Source organism: Ahaetulla prasina, chromosome 17 (genome assembly GCF_028640845.1).
Source record: "Ahaetulla prasina isolate Xishuangbanna chromosome 17, ASM2864084v1, whole genome shotgun sequence".
Taxonomy (NCBI): Eukaryota; Metazoa; Chordata; class Lepidosauria; order Squamata; family Colubridae; genus Ahaetulla; species Ahaetulla prasina.
Window position 1 is genome coordinate 490983 of NC_080555.1, and position 19237 is coordinate 510219.

Sequence of the window (19237 nt, forward strand, 5' to 3'; positions counted from 1 at the left end):
CCCGTGCTAGCCACCGGAGGGCAGCCCACTCCCAGCGCTGAGAGCTCTTGTGCCAACTTAGCACTGGGGAAAAGTGCCAATTGCCTTCCCCAGCTGACCCACCGGACAGGATCCGGGCTTCCACTGGCCCAGCAAAGAAAACAAGCCTCACCAGCTGAGTGCCAAAACACTCAACTTGCTGGTGGGGGAGAGGAAAACTCCCAAATTAAAGGGCACGAGCACCCTCGCACAATGTCCTAGCTTCCTGTGGGTCACCGGGCGCCCCAGATCCAGGGGGAAAGAACCTGCAGGGGGGAGATTGGTTCCCCCTGCCTCTCTGACGATGGGGGAGGGGTCACCTTGGAGTGGTCACGTGGAGAGCCTGGGGGCACCTTCCTGCCCCCTCTCCAAATTCCTCCCTTGAACGGGGTTAGGGGGAAGTGTCTGTGCCTGTGGCTCCCCCTCCTTATTGACCAAACACGAAGGGCAGCACTTGTGGGTCCGAGCCCATCTCGCTGGAGTTGTCAGGCTAAATATTTTGAAGGTAACAGGTGAAAACAGCAGCCCTTGGAACGCATCCAGCCCCGGCAGAAGGCCAGGCTTGGCCGGGGTGGGGGGGAGGGAGGCGTGCACGAGGGAGAAAAGAGGCCCGGCCCCACCCAGCCGCCTGCCACACCTGGGGCCATGGACTGGCCATGCCTCCATTTTCCCAGCCCTTTCGCTGCAGTGTGAGCGTGCCGGAGGATGCTTGCAGTCGGGGACAAGGGCCTCCTGCCTCCCTGCTTCAGACCGGCGGCCCAACAGGCAGCAGGGTGCTCCTCACTCTTGTGCCCCCCTGGCACCAAGCGACAGTCCAGGGCAGCTGCCAGCTGAGAAGCCAGCCTGGCTGCCACCCGTCCAAAGCACCGTGGACCGTCCTGCCACGTGCGACTCGCTTTCCCACCAGTGCTGCGCCGTTTATGGACCATGGAGAAGAAGGGGAGAAGGGGAGTCCCTGGTGCCCCCCTCTGGCCCACCCGGGGAGCCCTGCTCTTCCTCTGCCTGCTGGGGCTCGGCCCTGCACCAGCCTCTCCAGAAAGTAAGTCCCTCCTGGGTTAGTGAGGTCAGCCTCCGGCCTGGCACAAAAGCACAGGACTCTGCTGCCCCCACCATCTCTGGTGCCCAGGACACACGCCTTGGCACGGGGCAGAATGGCTGGGGGGGTGGGGTAAAGCTGAGCTCAATGGAGCCGGGTTGGGTCAGCCTACGGGGGGCATCGACAGGTGGCTCCATCCACTGGATGCCGGGATTTGAGATAGCATCTCAAGCCGAAACTAGCCATGATGGTTCAGTAACCTGCATTCAGAGTTTAGCATCTTGCGTGAGCTTGGCTGGTGGGGGTCCAGTCAGAAGGAAGCCCTTCACATGTGTGCGTATCTGGGTGAGAGAAACCCAGCTCTTGGCAGCTCCTGAACGAAAAGGGGCCCGTTGGAGAAATTGGCACTTGGGCTCCCCGAGAGAATTGGGGATTGTAATAAAGGAAGAAAAAGCACCCCCACCCCACCCCCGTTTGCCTCTACCAAGTAAGGGAAGGAGCCACCTTGCAAACCTAGGTTTAAAGTGTCTCTTTCTAGATAGAACCTGATTCACGGGAGACGGCTGATTGGGGTCCCTCTGCTGATATCGCCAGAGGAACCTCTGGCGATATCAGCAGCTCGTTGTCTGCCGTTGGCATCTGAAAGGGTGGATGGGAGGGTCAAACTCTGCAAACGAAGAGCGTTTCTGCTTCCCTCGCAAGTTGGCACCAACTCCCCCCTCCCCTCCCCTCCCCCAGTGAAGTGTTTCTGCTGGCTGTTCAGCAGCCTCTCCGCTCAACAGGTGCCAGCCAAAGGTGGTTTCTGCAGGGGGAAAATCCACCAAGGGAGAAGCAATTTGTCCTGGTTGGGCGGTGGGGGGGAGAAATTCTCCTTTGAAGGGGGGGGGTTGAGCAGGAGCCAGCCATCTCGTTTCTGCTCCAGGGGTCTCAAATCCCCAACACCGAAGTCCTGCAACACCTGCAGCCCCTCTTCTCTCTCTCTGCAAGGGGCTCAGGGGTGCAGAGCAGAGGTGGGTTTCAGCAGGTTCTGACCAGTTTTGGCGAACCGGTCATGGAAATTTTGAGTAGTTCAGAGAACCGGCAAATACCACCTCTGACTGGCCCCACCCCCATCTCTTCTCTGCCTCCCAAGTCCCAGCTGATCGGGAAGAAAAGGGGATTTTGCAGTAACCTTCCCTCGGAGTGGGGAGGGAATGGAGATTTTACAGTATCCTTCCCCTGCCACACCCACCAAGCCTCACCCACAGAACCAGTAGTAAAAAAATTTGAAACCCACCACTGGCACTGCAGAGGGATTGGGGTGGTGGGGAGATACATGGCTTAGCAGGTTCCAAGCCACTTGCTGCCGTTCTGAAATGGGGAGGGGCAGAGAGAGGAAACGGGGGTGTCGTTTCGTCCCTTAGTCCATCCATCTGGAGATGCAGGAGAGAAATTGCCAGGTGCTGACCAGAGCTGGAGACCCCTCCCACCTGTGAGGGCCCCAAGTCCATCCCGGGCTTGCATAGACACACAGAAACACACTCGTGTGCATGTGTGCCCACTCCTCCTGTTCTCTGTCCTCTTGCAGGATTTATAGGCACAAAAGACACTTTCGGATGTTGTCAAAGCAGAACCAAAACAGGGAGGCACTTTAGCCGGTCTGGCTGGGGGGAAGGCCCTCCTCTCCCACTCACCCCCCCCCTCCCAAGGTAGGAGAGAAGGCAGGACTGGCTCACACCTTCTCCCCCTCCCCTTAAATAGTATTGAGGCTCCTAGCTGGAATCGGGATGGCAGCCAGGGAGGGGTGTGTATGTGTGTGTGTATGCCCGGGTTCTGAAACTGGCAGGGGTGCCTTTTAGCAAAGCCAATGGGCACCTAACTAGGCATTTCATCAATTAACAAGCCATTAATTAGCAGCATCTGCTAATTCAGAGACTTCCTGCCAATTTCTGCAGTTTTTAAAAGGGAAGGCTGTGTTTTTTGTTTTTTTTAAAAAGCAGGGAATGGAGTAAAGCATTTGGGGGTCTCTCTTTCCTGCCCCCAAAGAGAAAGAGGGGGGGCAGAAGCACCTCCCGCCACCAGCACCACCCGGGAACCCAGTCACAGGACTGAAAGGACCAAGGGGAAAGTTGGGCCAAATTCAGTCCTGGTTCTCTCTACTTCTCGGTTTCCACCCGATGGCAGAGACTGATAGATTCTTCTGGGCATTTTCCGGAAAGGAAGCAAAGCTATCAATGCCCCCCCCCCCGCCTTTGGGGTTTTCCACATCAGGCCCAGAAGAGAGACGCATCAAAGAACAGGCGCAGCCAAGTCCATCAAAGGCTGACTAGGTGGCTCAGTGGCCAAGATACTGAGCGTGTCGATCAGAACAGCAGTTCGGCTCTCTAGTAGAGGTCTCCTGTGTGAGCAGGGGGCTGGACTAGATGACCTCCAAGGTCCCTTCCAACTCTGTTACTGTTAAGCCTAATGGCTGCCTTCATACGACAGGCTGAGTTGGGGTTGCTGTGAGGATCCACCGGCTGGGTTCCTGGATGGGGTCACGCATTGGCTCAACCTCCTTCCAGGGCTGATGGACAGGCTGGTCCCCCCTCCCGTGCTGGCCTTCCTCTCTGGGCTCCACGGAGGGAGGATTGGCAACACCCCCAATTCTGGCTGTGACTTCCTACCTGCCATTTTCTTTAAAAAGAAGGAGGGGTGCATTTTGGGCATGGCTCCCCGAGGAGGTGGGCTGAGGGCCAGTCACTACCAGGAAGTTGGCTGTCATGATGTCAACCCCATCACCTGTGGGGTAGTTTCCTCCTCTTCCTCCTTTCTCGTCCTCCTCCTTTCTCTTCCTCCTCCTTTCTCTTCCTCTTCCTCCTCCTCCTCCTTCCTCTTCCTCCTCCTCCTTCCACTTCCTCCTCCTTCTCCTCTTTCCTCCTTCCTCCTCCTCCTTCCTCTTCCTCATCTTCCTCCTTTCTCTTCCTCTTCCTCCTCCTCCTTCCTCTTCCTCCTCCTCCTCCTCCTCCTCCTCCTCCTCCTCCTCCTCCTCCTCCTCCTCCTCCTCCTCCTCCTCCTCTTCAGAGCCTCAGCAAGCACAAAGCCAGGGACAGAGAACAGCACCTGTTTAAACAGTAGATGAACCCAGCCCTTCTCTCTCTGCAGAAGGTGCTTCCCAGGGAGGGGGGGCAAGGAGCCCTCAGGCAAAAGCAGGAGCAGGTGGGATGTTGGTTGGGCACCAGATCCTTTCCGGTTGAGCTGGTACCCCTCTCTTGTGCCCCGAGCCCCCTGGGTCTGAACTTGGCCAGCAATTGTGAGGGCTACTTGATAAAAGCAGAAATGGATGAGGAAGGAATCTGGAGGGGGAGGGGGCTGTTAACACAGTGGACCCTCTAAGTTGCCTTTCCGGAGCTGAAGATGTCTAAAGACCCCACCCCTCGGGTGCTGGAATCCAGCTGCCAGAAAGGAGCTGCTACGCCAGCTGTACCTCCAGACGGTGCCAGGCTTGGAGGATGCTAGGGTTGGCACTGCAGCAGCAGGCATGGGCAGGGGGCCTGGGGCTCCTGTGCAAATACCAGATCAGGCGGGGGGGGGGGAACTCAGCTCCAAGGCAGGGGCCAGATGGCAGCCCTGCTCACTGGGCGCTCTCCCAGATGATATTGGGGACAAGGGTTCAAGGACAGGAGGCCCCTCGTGAGGCAGTTGGCACAGACCAGGGTGGGCAAGACCCCCCTGCACCTGCAGGGACACACGAGCCCTCTAACACATCTCTCTGGAGGGATGGTACACTCTGCACATGCCTAAAGGCACTTGCTCCCTTATCCAAGGAAGTCAGAGTCGGGCTGGTTCCTTTGGGAGCTTTTTTTTGGGGGGGGCATTTCATTGCTCCTCATCTGAAGCCACACAGGGCCATCCGCAACCCAATCTTTGGCCTCCATTTTTGCCCAGGGAAGGCCGGACACACAAGGCAACTAAGGGTAGGACCAGAATCTTTCAAAATTGGCCATTTATTTCAAGCAGGAGCAGGGAGAGGCTAGGAAAGGCTTGGCCTGGCGGCTGGACAGCTCCTGGATGGCGGGTCCCCTAACTTTATGCTTGGCCCCGCAGTCTGCGAGAGCATGGACATCCGCGTGGATCCCGCACAGCTGCACCGCCTGGAGAACTGCTCGGTCATCGAGGGCAGCCTGCAGATCCTGCTGATGTTCACAGCCGGCAGTGAGGACTTCCGCTCGCTGGCCTTCCCGCGCCTGGTTCTCATCACCGAGTACCTGCTGCTCTTCCGTGTCTATGGGCTGGAGAGCCTCCGTGACCTCTTCCCCAGCCTGGCCGTCATTCGTGGGGCTAGCCTCTTCTTCAGCTACGCCCTGGTCATCTTCGAGATGCCGCACCTGCGCGACATCGGCCTGCGCAGTCTGACCAACGTGCTCAATGGCTCGGTCAGGATTGAGCGCAACCAGGAGCTCTGCCACATCTCCACCATCGACTGGGCGCTGCTGCAGCCACCACTCGCACTTGAGCACAACATCATCCGGGACAACAAGCCAGCCGAGGAGTGCGCCGACGTCTGCCCGGGCATCCTGGGTGGGGAGGAGCCCTGTGTGCAGACTCCCGCTGGCCTGGCCGGACCCTTGGAGTACCGCTGCTGGACATCCAGCAACTGCCAGAAAGGTGCGTCCCCCCCGGGGGCTGCCGGGTGGAAGGACCAGGGCAGCCACAAGTCATGGGAAGGTGCCACTTATACACATGCACAGTGGGCGGGCGAAGAGGGCGCTGGGGTCAGTTCTCCTGCCCACTAAGTTTCTTCAAGTTCTCAGCCAAGGGAGAAACACTAACCGCAGCTGGAAAGGAGGGAGGCCCCGCATGCACTCCCCACTTCCACCAGGTGTGAGCCCCCACCGTGCAAAAGAAAAGGGCGAGGTGCGCAACCTGCTCCTGCTCCTCAAAAGCGGCTGTGTCTCTTGGAACCCCCCCCCCTTTCCATCTCTCTCTCTTTCTCTCTTTTCTCCCTCTCTCTCTCTCTCTCTCTCCTCTTTCTTTCTTTCTCTCTCTCTTTCTCACTTTTTCTCTCTCTTTCTCTCTCTCTCCATTTCTCTCTCTCTCTCTCTCTCTCTTTCTCTCTCTCTCTGTTGTGAATCCCTCGTAAAGGGCCGCGAAGTCTCCCTGGAGCCCGTTTTCTGTAAACAGCAGGGCTGCTAATGCAAACAGACGGCCACGTCTCCTGCAAGAGTGGTGGGGGGGAGTTGGCTGCTTGCCCACCTGGCTGCATCTTTGTGGGGGGGGGGGAGGAGGCCATGAGTTTGTCTTTGGAAGGCTGACCAATTCCTGGCGGCTGAGGGGGCAGAATTGCCATCCCCCCCATAAGGAACCAGACCAGGCGCAGGTGGCCTTTGGCACAAGCAGCCAACACTGATCGCATCAGCCCGGATGGGGGACTGACTGCAGGACATTCCAGCTGTGGGGCAGACCCCAAGAAGAGTCCCAAGAAGAAGCAGAAAACCAACCTTCCCCCCCCACCGCAATCCCCCTAAAAGGACAGGGATTCACCATCTTCAAGGTTGAAGGAGCCTTTTTACAGCGATCAGTTCTGGGCTGAAGATTGTTTTAGAAGTTTCTTTGGTGCTGAAATGTTTTGCTCTGGACTTATAACTCTGACCTTTGAAAAGTAAAGGGGAGCTCAGACTCCAGAGCTGGGGAGTTTCCCACTCTCTTTTTTTCTGGTTTGGGGTTCAGTCGATCTCAGGAGTAGATCTGTTTGATTAATGGCCGCTTCCTTCTGCCAAGAGCCGAGGGTCGAGGGGGCTGCATAAGAGGGGCCCAGTAGCTCAAGGCCCCGACCCCAAACCCTCCCAATCTGCCACTGTATTTCCTGATTCTTGGCCTCCAACACCCGAGCAATGCAGGGATAAGGTTAGTTGTTTGGCAACCAGGGAACATCGGCTGCCTTCTTGTTGCCTAAACAGCCGGTCTTAAAACCTGAAAATTACCAAATCAAGGAGGGAGACGGCCTGGGAAGTGCAGAGCTCGGTTATGCCAAATAAAAATATATATATCGTGTTTTGTAAATAAAAAAGGATACACATTTTGACACAAACCTTTGGTAGGCCAAGCCAGGCAAAAGACCAACAACAGAAGACCGCTTCCAAGGTTTAGATGGGGCTGAAATTGTTAAGCGAGGCAGAGAGCCAGTTCATGGACAGCCCCTCCACCAAAGGCAGGGTGTAAATCTGTAAAGGAGAGTTTAAGATCCAAAGTCTTCAAAGGGGCACCGAGGTCCCAAGTATTTTCCCATTTTGAGGAACTTTTCAGAGGGAACGAGAAATCAGCAGAGCGGCAGCAGCCGCAAGGTTTTTTTTAAGGGGTGTGGGTGGACAAGTATCCCGGCCAAATCCTTGCCAAAGCCCTCCCCCTCTCTCCCACCCTTCAGTGTGTCCGTGCAAAGGCGCCGCTTGTACAAGCAAGGACGAATGCTGCCACCCGGAATGCCTGGGGGGTTGCAGCCGTCCTGGGGACCCCCAGGCCTGCGTAGCCTGCCGCCACTTCTACTTCAATGGGCGCTGCCTCAGCTCCTGCCCGGACCTCACCTACGAGTACGAGCAGTGGCGCTGCGTGACGGCGGAGCACTGCGGCAGCCTGCGCAAGGTCTCCGAAAACCTCCGGGACTCCTCCAGGTTTGTCATCCACCAGAGGCAGTGCCTGGCCGAGTGTCCCCCGGGCTACCAGAAGAACGAGAGCAGGTGAGGAGCGGTCCGGGTGCCAGTTTCCTCCATCACCCCCCTGCCCCGTGGCTTGGCTCTTCTGCCAGCCGTGGCTTCTTACATGTTTGCATTTAACGTTTAAAGCGGGAAGTCTCTTTCCTCATTAGCACAAGTGTGAGCACTTAATAACTGCTGGCAGAGTGGCTGCAATCTTTAAAAACCCATTAAGCTAATTTCTCCCTCATCACCGGCATCTTTAAAGTGGCTTGACTTCCGCACACAGCAGGTCTGGCCACCTTCGCTCTAAAAGGGCTCCTCAAATCCCAGAAATCCCCAACTATTCCCACGGGGGGGGGCAGGGGGGAGCAAAGAGTTTTCAAGACCTGGGTTGCCTTCGAGAGACAAGGGCCCACCCGTCCTGGCTGCCATTTCGGGGCAAAGTGGATGGGACGGCCTGTTGGTCCCCACAGTATGTCTGCGCATTGCCTGGGAAGAGGGATGATTTTATACATGGGAGAATCACGGTTCAGCCCCTCTTCCTCCCCTTCCCTTCCCTTCCCTCCTTTCAGCCTCGTCTGCCATGAGTGCCAAGGGCTGTGCCCCAAGGAATGCAAAGTGGGCACCAAAACCATTGACTCCACCCGGGCAGCCCGAGACCTGGCCGGCTGCACCTTTATCGAAGGGAACCTGATCGTGAACATCCGCCGGGGCGGTGAGTGGCTTCCTTTTGCTTCCTGTGCCCCATGGAGGAGGCGTCAATTTGCAGCAGGGTCCCTCCCCCCACCCCACCCATGTGTGGCTATGTCCTGCTCAGCCATACCATCCAGCCCGGCTGACGGCTGTCTGTCTCCTCCTCTTCCACCTGGGCAGAAAATCTGGCCTCCACTTTGCAAAGCAGCCTCGGTCTGATTGAGACCATCACAGGCTTCCTGAAGATCCGGCACTCCTTCGCTCTCATCTCCCTCAGTTTCTTCAGGAACCTCAAACTGATCCGGGGCGACTCCATGGTGGACGGGTGAGCGGGAGCCAAAGGAGCCAGAAACCCGCCTGAGAAGGGGAGGTGGCTGGGCTCCTGCTTACTAGCCTCCACTGCTAGGGGCTTGCCTGGCGTGAGGACAGTCACTGGCCCCCTGTACTCCGTGGAGGGCCAGCCAGGAGGGCCAGGCTTGGCTGGGGAACCTGGAGGGGCGGGCAGTGGGCAGAGGCTGGTCTAAGGGCCTGATCCTGCCTCCGCCCTTGACTCTGCCCTCAGGAACTACACCCTCTACGTGCTGGACAACCAGAACTTGCAGCAGCTGTGGGACTGGAGCCAGCACCGCCTGTCCATCCCGGTGGGGAAGGTGTATTTTGCCTTTAACCCCAAGCTGTGTCTCTCGGAGATCTTTCGGATGGAGGAGGTCACGGGGACCAAGGGCAGGCAGAACAAGGCGGAGATCAACCCCCGGACAAACGGGGATCAAGCCTCTTGTGAGTTGGTGGGGAAGGGGTGAGGCGAGGACAGAAGAAGGAGGGGATGCACCCGTGGCCTTATATTTAACAGCTCCATCCTCAAAGCAAGGCAGCTTATTCTGCAGCCAGTCAAATCACAATCTCGGTTACTAACTTCTTGCAGCAAAACCAATATTTTTAATCCGTTTTCTTCCGGGTGACGGCAAAATCTCCGTGCTGCTTCTTCCTGTGGCCCATTCACTAACGGGGCAGATAAAAGCCTGGCTTTGCTCTTTCCAAACTCCCTCTTGCCGCGCAGCCCCTCTCGCGCCCCTTCCTTGTCCATTCCGAGGGCCGCCCTGAATGCCTTCTTCCTCCTTTCAGGCAAGACCCAAACTCTCCGCTTTGTGTCCAACACCACCGAGTCGGACCGTATTGTGCTCAAGTGGGAACGCTACCAGTCTCCCGAGTCCCCGGACCTCCTCAGCTTCATTGTCTACTACAAGGAATCGTAGGTGCTGGGGAGGGTCCCCATGGGAGGGGGATGAGGGTTGGGGTCTTGCAACCCCCACCCCAATTGAAGTGGCCCGGGGCAGGGGTCCCTGGCAGCACCTGAGCCTGGCGTCCTCCCACAGCCCCCTCCAGGACGTGAGCGAGTATGTCGGGCAGGACACCTGTGGGGCCAACAGCTGGAACCTGGTGGATGTGGAGCTTCCCCTCAGCCACGACCAGGAGCCAGGTGTCACTCTGCAGAATCTGAAGCCGTGGACGCAGTACGCCATTGCCGTGCGGGCCATCAGCCTTACCACCGCCGAGGAGAGGCGCAACTTTGGGGCCCAGAGCGAGGTGGTCTACGTCCGCACCTTGCCTGCAGGTGAGGGGCCAGAAGCACCATGATCCCCCCCCCGCCAGAGGCCAGCATGATGGGTAGGAGAGTCCTCTCCTTCAAATCTCCACCCAATCAGCAGGCCGCCTTCTCCGGCAGCTGGAAAGACAAGCGTACTTCTAAGGACCTTTTTGTAAAAGCCGATAGCGATGCAGGTAATCCTTGACTTATGGCCGCATTTGAGCTGTGTTGCTAAGTGAGACATTTGTTAAGTAAGGTTTGTTCCACTTCATGACTTTTCTTGCCACAGTTCTTAAATGAGACACTTCAGTTCTTAAGTGAGTCACATGATTGTTAAGTGAATCTGGCTTCCCCATTGACTTTGCTTATCAGAAGGTCGCAATAGGGAATCACGTGACCCCGGGACACTGTGACGGTCATAAATAGGAGCCACTTACCAAGCTTCTGAATTTCAATCATGTGACCCTGGGGATGTCGCAACAGTCATAAGTGTGAAAAAAAGGCACCCAGTCCCCTTTTTCAGTGCCGTTGTAACTTTATACGGTCGTTGAATGAACTGTCGTAAATCGAGAACCACCCTCCCATGCCATCTTCTCCCTGGTTTCCAAACCGCAGTGCCCACGGTGCCCAGGGACGTCATCTCCATGTCCAACTCTTCCTCCCACTTGATCGTCCGGTGGAAGCCGCCCTCCCAGCCCAACGGCAACCTCAGCTACTATCTGGTGCTGTGGCAGCAGCTAGCTGAGGACTCGGAGCTCTTTGCCAACGACTACTGCCACAAAGGTAAGGACCGGCCCCCCTCCGGCCCCCCAGGAGCCCCTCTGGCTTCCCGGTCATGGCCTGCCCGTCTCTGCCTGTCTGTCCAGGGCTCCGCCTGCCCACCAGCAGCGCAGACACCCGCTTTGACACCAGCGACAGCGAGGAGCGCGAGGATGCCGTGGACCAGCAGTGCTGCCCCTGCCATAACCCCGTCGGGCAGAGCCAGCCCAACGTGGAAACTGTGTCTTTCCAGAAGAAGTTTGAGAACTTCCTCCATAATTCCATCATCCTGCCCAGGTGGGTCACCCTGGATGGCGGAGGCCCTGCTGGGGGGTGGGGCTGAGAAGGGGGTCCGGGAACCGCCTGTCCCACTCTGTCCCACTCTTTCTCCAGACCCCCTTGGAAAGTCACCTCCATCGACAAGATCTCTTCTTACCGGTGAGCTTCTGACAGACGGAGCCCATCTTGGTTTTCACGGGAAGGGAGTCTGCTTCTCTGGGGCTCCTATTGAAATGCTCCCTGAGGTTTGCTTTGGGGTGAAGCAGTGGGGCTGCCCCCTCACCCTTCTGTCCTGGCTGCGGCAGGACCCCCAAGAGGCGCAGAGACACCTTTTCCGTGACCGTGGGGAGCCAGGGCTATGCCAACTCCTCCTGGCCTGCCCTGGGGAGCCCCAGCGATGCAGCCGTGGCCCACCAGGCTGAGATGGACTCTAAGACAGAGAAGGACTTCCGCCTCTTTGAGGATAAAGTCGTTCGGGACCGGACAGTCATCTCCAACCTGCGCCACTTCACCGAGTACCGAATTGACATTCACGCCTGCAACCATGCGGCCCAGACTGTGGGGTGCAGCGCTGCGGCCTTTGTCTTTGCTCGGACGATGCCGGAAGGTGAGCCAAACGGGGTTACCCTTTTCTTGCTAAAAGTTACCAATTAGTACATTTGCTGAGTAAAAGCTGTCCGGCTTTCCTGAGATAATCCAGGAAATTATAATCCACCTCTGATCAATTCAGATTATATCTCCTAGCTGCCCCACTTCCTTTGACTGGGAAGTCCGAGGACGCCCATCCATCTTCCTAGTTTTGCCCAATGGCCTTTGCCCTTCTCCTGGCCAGCTCAAGCCGACAACATCCCCGGGAACTTGACCTGGGAGCCGGCCAGCAAGAACAGTGTCCTCCTCCGCTGGCAGGAGCCAAAGAACCCCAACGGCCTCATTCTGAAGTACGAGATCAAGTACAGCCGGGAGAGCGAGGTGAGGATGGGGCCTCAGGGCAGGCGGAGGCCCAGGCAGCTTCTTGGCACCGCTGCCCACGAGCGAGCGGCTCTTCCGGCCACCCGTCAGCTCTGCTTCCTTGCAGAAAGTCATCTCGGTGCTCTGCGTGTCCCGCCACCGCTATGCCCGCTATGGGGGCTACCACCTCGCCCTCCTCCAGCCTGGCAATTACTCCGCCAAGGTCCGGGCCACCTCCCTGGCAGGAAACGGCTCCTGGACCAGCCCGATGACCTTCTACATCCTCGGGGGAGGTGGGTATCCGAGCCGACTGGCTTTTCTCAAAGCACTTTTCTTCCTGGAAGATGCAGTGCTGATAAAGGGGCGGGGGATCCCTCGTGCCCCGGGGTCTCCTGAATGCAGCAGCCTCCTAGAGTGTTGGCAGGGGTCTTCTTTTACCAACCCCTGCAGTGAAAAGATGCTGCGATATTAATTCCTTTTGCCATTTGCTTCAATCTGTCTCTTCGCTTGTGAGAACAGGGCCCCAGAGCAGCCTGCCTGGCGGGCTCCAGCTCCCAGAATCCCCTGTCCAGATTGGCCATTCTTGAGAATGCTGGGATTTGTAGTCCAGTCTTCTGGAAACTGGACAGCATAGGGTCCTGGCACGTCAACAAAAAGGAGCAGTTAAGAAGGAGACGGACTATGCAAAGTGTAGCCAGGGTCTGACGTTTAGCCACAGATGAAATTAACCATACTTGGAAATCATACTTGAAAATCATAAATAATAGATGGATAGATGATATAGATAGATAGATAGAAGGAGAGGGAGAGAGATTAGGAACATATATATATATATATATAGGTTTTCTGAGCTTTTCACGGGTGTTTGTATGTAGGTCTTTGGTTATTCGGGTTTTCTCCCGCGTAAAATTGGAAGTGTCTTGGCGACGTTTCGACGAAGTCTCATTCGTCATCTTCAGGCTTCAGCTTCGTGCTTCTGGGAGCACGGCTGAAGCCTGAAGATGACGACGAATAACTGAAGCCTGAAGATGACGAATGAGACTTCGTCGAAACGTCGCCAAGACACTTCCAATTTTACGGAGAAAACCCAAATAGCCAAAGACATATATACATACATACATATACATACATACATACATACATACATACATACATACATACATATATATATATATATATATATATATATATATATATATATATATATATATAGGTTTTCTGAGGTTTTCACGGGTGTTTGTATGTAGGTCTTTGGTTGTTCGGGTTTTCTCCCGTGTAAAATTGAAAGTGTCTTGGCGACGTTTCGACGAAGTCTCATTCGTCATCTTCAGGCTTCAGCTTCGTGCTTCTGGGAGCAATGTGTGATCGCAGCTGTTTCTTCCTTTTAACTGCTAGTGGGGGTTTGAACTGATTGGGTGGGAGCTATAAAAGGCACCACAGACAGAATCAGCAAGATCCTCCACAAACACAACATCAAGACAGCATTCTGCACAAACAGAAAAATATCCACCATCCTAAGAAACCCCAAAGACAAAATTGAGTTAGAAAATCAAGGAGTATATGAAATCCCATGCACCGCCTGCCCCACCACATACATTGGACAAACCAACAGAAGAATAAGTGCACGCATTGAAGAACACAAGAACTCATTCAAAAAAGAGGAACCAACTTCTTCCTGGTCCAACACTTTAAAGTCACAGGACATGATATTGACTTTAAAAGACCAGAACTATCGCCAAAACTGAACACTTTAACAACAGAATAATCAGAGAAGCCATTGAGATAGAAAACGCCCACACAGCATGAACAAACGAGATGACACCTCCGCCTACCAGCCATTTGGAAACCCGCCTTATTGACAAACGAGTCCCTAACACGAGGAATGACACCAGACCCACACTCACGAGGTCCACACAGGATGTCACCACCGCACATCCACCCAGAAAGCAGACCCAAACCCACACTGATCATGAAGCACGACCAAGGACCAGAAGCCAGACCGCAGCTGCAACATTAGCCATTTCAAACCCCTCCAATCCATACATGCAGCAGACTGACACCCACTATGAAGATGTAGCACGACCACAAAGCCAAACAACAGCTATGCAGCTCACCAGCTCAAATCCCCCTGCAGCACAGACTGGACTGAGCACGACCAAGCCCCCCCCAACCCACGACACACCCCAGCCAATCAGAGCACAGAAAACCCCATCCAATCAGAGCACAGCCAAGCTCCCACCCAATCAGTTCAAACCCCCACTAGCAGTTAAAAGGAAGAAACAGCTGCGATCACACATTGCTCCCAGAAGCACGAAGCTGAAGCCTGAAGATGACGAATGAGACTTCGTCGAAACGTCGCCAAGACACTTTCAATTTTACACGGGAGAAAACCCGAACAACCAAAGACCTATATATATATATATATATATATATATATCAGAGAAAAGTAATTTTAGGATTAAATTCTGCAATATTTTTACTTTATAATATAATTGCCAGCCATTTATAAAATAAATGTTAATTTATTTTATAAAACTTAATAAAAGTTAATAGAACTTAGTGAAAAAAGGTTTAAAAAGGTAAAGGTTCCCCAGCACATATGTGCTAGTCGTTCCTGACTCTAGAGGGCAGTGCTCATCTCTGTTTCAAAGTCGAAGAGCCAGCGCTCTTCGAAGACGTTCTCCGTGGTCATGTGGTCAGCATGACTGAACGCCAAAGGCGCATGGAATGCTGTTCCCTTCCCACCAAAGGTGGTTCCTATTTTTCTACTCACATTTTTTACCTGCTTTCGAACTGCTAGGTTGGCAGAAGCTGGGACAAGTCACGGGAGCTCACCCCATTACGTGGCACTAGGGATTTGAACCGCTGAACTGCTGACCTTTCGATCAACAAGCTCAGTGTCTTAGCCGCTGATTAATTAAGCTCACCTAATTGTTCTTAAGTATCCCCTCAAAAGACACCCCCTGGGAAGGATGGGAAGTCTTCCCCTTAAGTTTATTTCCCCAACTTTTGCAACAGGCCAAGGACTGGCCAAAGAGTTATGAGAGTCTCTTCCTTGAAACTCACCTGGGAAGCAGCTGGAAGTCTGTTGTCAAACAGAGGGAAAAGTATCAACCCTGCAAAAGGTTTATTTGGCCAAGTGAAGGGGAACAGGGGAGGGGGGGAACGGGTGGAGGAGGAGAAAACCACTCAGGAGGGGGGAGATCTCCAGCAACTTTCTCTCAGCAGAAGCTCCACGTTCTCCAGGGTCGTGTTCATTTGTGGTTTCTCTTCGGGGTGCGATAATTGCATTTCTCTCCCTTGACAAACCCCACAAACCCCGCTTTCCAAGCAGAGGAAGAGGAACCCGGGAATTTCTACGTCTTCCTGACACTCACCCCAGTGGTTCTGATGCTTGGCATCACCTGCCTGGCTGTCTTCGTCTTCTTGTACAACAAGAAGAGGTATCGCTTACCTGATTGAGTTTTGGGGAGCCCCTTGACTGAGTTTAGGGGCTCACTGTTAAATGGTCGGGCTGGGTTGGAATCAGGGGTGATTTTCTGGGCTGCTGAGTCCGAGAAGCACGTTGCTTTCTCGAAAGGGAGAGTGGGGGGTGCAAAAGCAGGGTTGAACCTCTGAAAATGTGCAATTTTGGGACAGCTGGGCCAGTGGGGTGTTGCTTGTTCTGATCATCTCCTCAGCTGAGCGAGGTCTGCCCTGTCCCAATGGTTGCCAGGCAGCCTCCATGCAGGAACACCTGAAAACAATCCAGGTGTGTCCCGCACCCCTCCCCGAGGCCTGATCTTCCCCTCCCCCCCGATCCTCGCCTTGCAGGAGGACCGAAGGGTACCCCAGCGGCACGCTGTATGCCTCGGTCAACCCCGAATACTTCAGTGCCTCCAACAGTGAGTGCCCAGGCGGCTTCCATGCCAGCTGGGAAGTGGCAGGAGGGAAGGAGGGAGGGACGGAAAGCCAACCAGCAAGACGGCTGGGGGCTATTTGAGGACACCTCTGAGGGTCTTTGGCAAGTGTCTTCTGCCTTACCCCCTTCCTCAGTGTATGTCCCCGACGAGTGGGAGGTGCCTCGGGAACGGATCACCATCCTGCGAGAGCTGGGCCAGGGATCCTTCGGGATGGTCTACGAGGGGATCGCCAAGGATCTGGAGCAGGAGGGCGAGGAGACTCGGGTGGCGCTGAAGACCGTCAATGAGCTGGCCTCCATGCGGGAACGCATTGAGTTCCTGAACGAGGCCTCCGTCATGAAAGCCTTTCGCTGCCACCACGTGGTAAGGGGCAGAGGGGGGCAGCTCTTCCCTGCCTGGAAGAAGAGCCAGGATGCACCCACAAAAAGTCTTTGTTGGTAAGGTCCCCTTCTCTGCCCTTGCCAGCCTCCTGAGCTTTATGGAAAGGGTGGGCACACGGTTGCCTTTCCCAGGAAGCAGCTCCCGCTTCCCAAACCAGGCATTTCCTGGTGCTTCCCTATCCTGGCCTCAGCAGGTCCAAGCCCAACAGCTTTTCCAGGACCCAGATGGATGCGCCATGGGACCGGCCGGGGCCGAGCTCGGTAGGGCCCCAGAACCTCTCTCCAATGCCCTTTGTGCAGCCTCCTCTCCTTTGTCTTCGGGGCCTCCAGGTTCGCCTCCTTGGAGTGGTGTCCCAAGGCCAGCCAGCTGTGGTCATCATGGAGCTGATGACGAGGGGAGATTTGAAAAGCTACCTGCGCTCCCTCCGCCCGGAAGCCGAGGTGGGTTCCTCCCCCCGCCCCAAGGCTCAGGCTGCAGGCAAGGCAGCCTTGGCCGAATCCCAGTGGAGACTCTCTGGAGCAAAGCAGAAGACTCCTAAATGTTGGCAACGACTTCAAAGCGGTTCCAAGCGATGGGGAGGGCTGGAAACCTGATCTTCACAGCCACACTTCCTTTTGGAGTCTGGCTTCCATCAGCGGTGACTTTCCCACAGCAACAAATTAGAGTCCTGGATGCTCTCCAAGGCCCAAACATCCCTGCAGCGTTTCAGTTCCCTGCTCTGACAGCCTTGGTTGCCTCTTCTTCTAGAATAACCCGGGCTTGCCTCCCCCGTCGCTGAAGGACATGATCCAGATGGCCGGAGAGATTGCCGATGGCATGGCCTACCTCAACGCCAAAAAGTTTGTCCACCGAGACCTTGCGGCCCGCAACTGCATGGTGTCCGAGGACTTCACTGTGAAGATTGGAGGTGGGGCTGAGGCGGGGCAGGTTTGGGGGAGGGAGAGGGGCTCCCCACGGCAGCCTGGGGTGGCTTGGACATCGCTTGGAGAAGCTTTGGTCCCCGCCAGCCTCTTCTCTCCGCCTCTGCCCCTCAAGCTTGGCTCGCGTTTGGTGCTCCTCTCAATGGTGTCTCCCTTTCCAAAGACTTTGGGATGACCAGGGACATCTACGAGACGGACTATTACCGGAAGGGGGGGAAAGGGCTGCTGCCGGTCCGGTGGATGTCCCCCCAAGCCCTGAAGGATGGGATCTTCAACACTCAGTCCGACATCTGGTGAGCCCGTGAGCAGAAGCGGCCGGATATCGCCCTGTTTTACCCCAGAGTGTATAAGTGCTGCCAGGGCAGTTTGTATCCCAAAGGGCAGTGGTGAAATCCAATTTTTTTTCACTACTGGTTCTGTGGGCGTGGCTTGGTGGGCATGGTGGGTGTGGCAGAGGAAGGATACTGCAAAATCTCCATTCCCACCCCACTCTGGGGCCAGCCAGAGGTGGCATTTGCCGGTTCTCCAAGCTACTCAAAATTTCAGCTACCGGTTCTCCAGAACCTGTCAGAACCTGCTGGATTTCACCCCTGGCAGAGGCCACCCTTGGCTGTGCGGGAAGGAGACCCTCACCAGGGCTGGCAATGCAAAGCCCCTGCAGCCAGAGCAGAGAAACCAGTTGGGCAAGGGTGGCCGTGGCAGCCCAGGGCTAGGCTGGGGTGCCCCTTCTCAGCCCCCTCTCTTTCAGGTCCTTTGGCGTGGTGCTGTGGGAGATTGCCACCCTGGCGGAGCAGCCCTACCAGGGCATGTCCAATGAGCAGGTGCTCCATTTTGTGATGGACAACGGGGTCTTGGAGAGGCCTGAGAATTGTCCCGACAAGCTGTGAGTGACTCCCCGAAGTGTGGCTGTGGGCAACCTTTCCCCCCCCCTCTCCCCCCCCCCGAACTGTTCAGAAGATGGTGGCCTCCTTGAGCCAAGCCCTCCAATGCCCTGAACACATTGAATCCGTTGCCTTGCCTTGCGGGAGCTTCCCAGCTAACCCTGGTGGTCTCCCCTCCCAATCCCACCTGGACCCAAACCTACTTAGCTTCACCTGGGCAGCAGGTAGCTGCTTCTTAATGGAGCAATGCTCATGGGCTGCCCAATTTAGGGATGGGGATGCCCCCTTCCTCAGTGGTGAAATCCAATTTTTTTACTACCGGTTCTCTGGGCATGGCTTGGTGGGTGCTGTGTGGCTTTGTGGGCATGGCAGGGGAAGGATACTGCAAAATCCCCATTCCCTCCCCACTCCAGGGGAAGGATACTGCAAAATCAGAACCTGCTGGATTTCACCCCTGCCTTTCCTCCTTTCTGGAGTGTGGCTCCTACCCATTTGGCCTTTAAGACTGCACATCCCTGGCTGGAGATACTTGAAAAGGCCTCCCCTCCCCTTTCCTCCCTACTTCCGGCTTTCTCCTTCTCCCCTCCCAGACACGACCTGATGACTTGGTGCTGGCAGCAGAACCCACGTCTGCGCCCATCTTTTGTCCAGATTCTGGAGAGCATCCAAGAGGACATGAGCTCCAGCTTCCGTGCTCATGCCTTCTTCTGCAGCCTGGAGAACAAGCACAGCAGCTCTGCGGGGGCTCTGGACCTTGAGACAGACAAGCTGCTGGAGGAGGAGGAGGAAGAGCCCAAACCAGCGGCCCCAGCCCTGGTCCCTCGGGGCAGCAGCCCCCAGTCCCTCTTTGGCCCTGGCCAGCCCAATGACTGTTGCCCGCCCAGCAGGAAGCCACGCCTTTGAGGAGGGTCGGACCCCCTGTCGGTCGGTCGGTGGGGGGGGGCTGTGTCCTAGGTTGCTGGCCCAGTGGCAAAGCACCCCTCAAATGCCAGGGGCACCGGGAGACTTTTAAGATGAACTACTTTATCACTCTGTTTTTGAAAGACAAAGCCGGGGGTGGGGTGGGCAGAGGCCGATTGGCATCTGGGTATGAAATCCATTGGCCTAGATGTGGGCAACGTATCTCAGGACCAGTAGCCAGATGGGCTCATTCTCTCCTTCACTCGCCAGGCTGCCAGGTTGGGG

The 19237-nt window shown here is 55.8% G+C and overlaps 1 protein-coding gene across 1 annotated transcript; it reads left to right on the forward strand.

The window, feature by feature from the left end:
• Nucleotides 1–634: 634 nt before the first annotated feature.
• On the forward strand, nucleotides 635–19134 carry INSRR (insulin receptor related receptor). Its single transcript, XM_058160518.1, has 22 exons — nucleotides 635–1057; nucleotides 5120–5680; nucleotides 7437–7746; nucleotides 8277–8419; nucleotides 8578–8722; nucleotides 8960–9174; nucleotides 9520–9646; nucleotides 9771–10009; nucleotides 10598–10765; nucleotides 10849–11038; nucleotides 11135–11179; nucleotides 11326–11627; nucleotides 11853–11989; nucleotides 12096–12261; nucleotides 15303–15411; nucleotides 15782–15852; nucleotides 16004–16233; nucleotides 16581–16691; nucleotides 16999–17158; nucleotides 17335–17464; nucleotides 17920–18054; nucleotides 18643–19134. The coding sequence occupies exons 1-22, from the start codon at nucleotides 946–948 to the stop codon at nucleotides 18953–18955; spliced, it is 4119 nt and encodes a 1372-aa protein (XP_058016501.1). The 5' UTR covers nucleotides 635–945; the 3' UTR covers nucleotides 18956–19134.
• The last annotated feature ends 103 nt before the right edge of the window (nucleotides 19135–19237 follow it).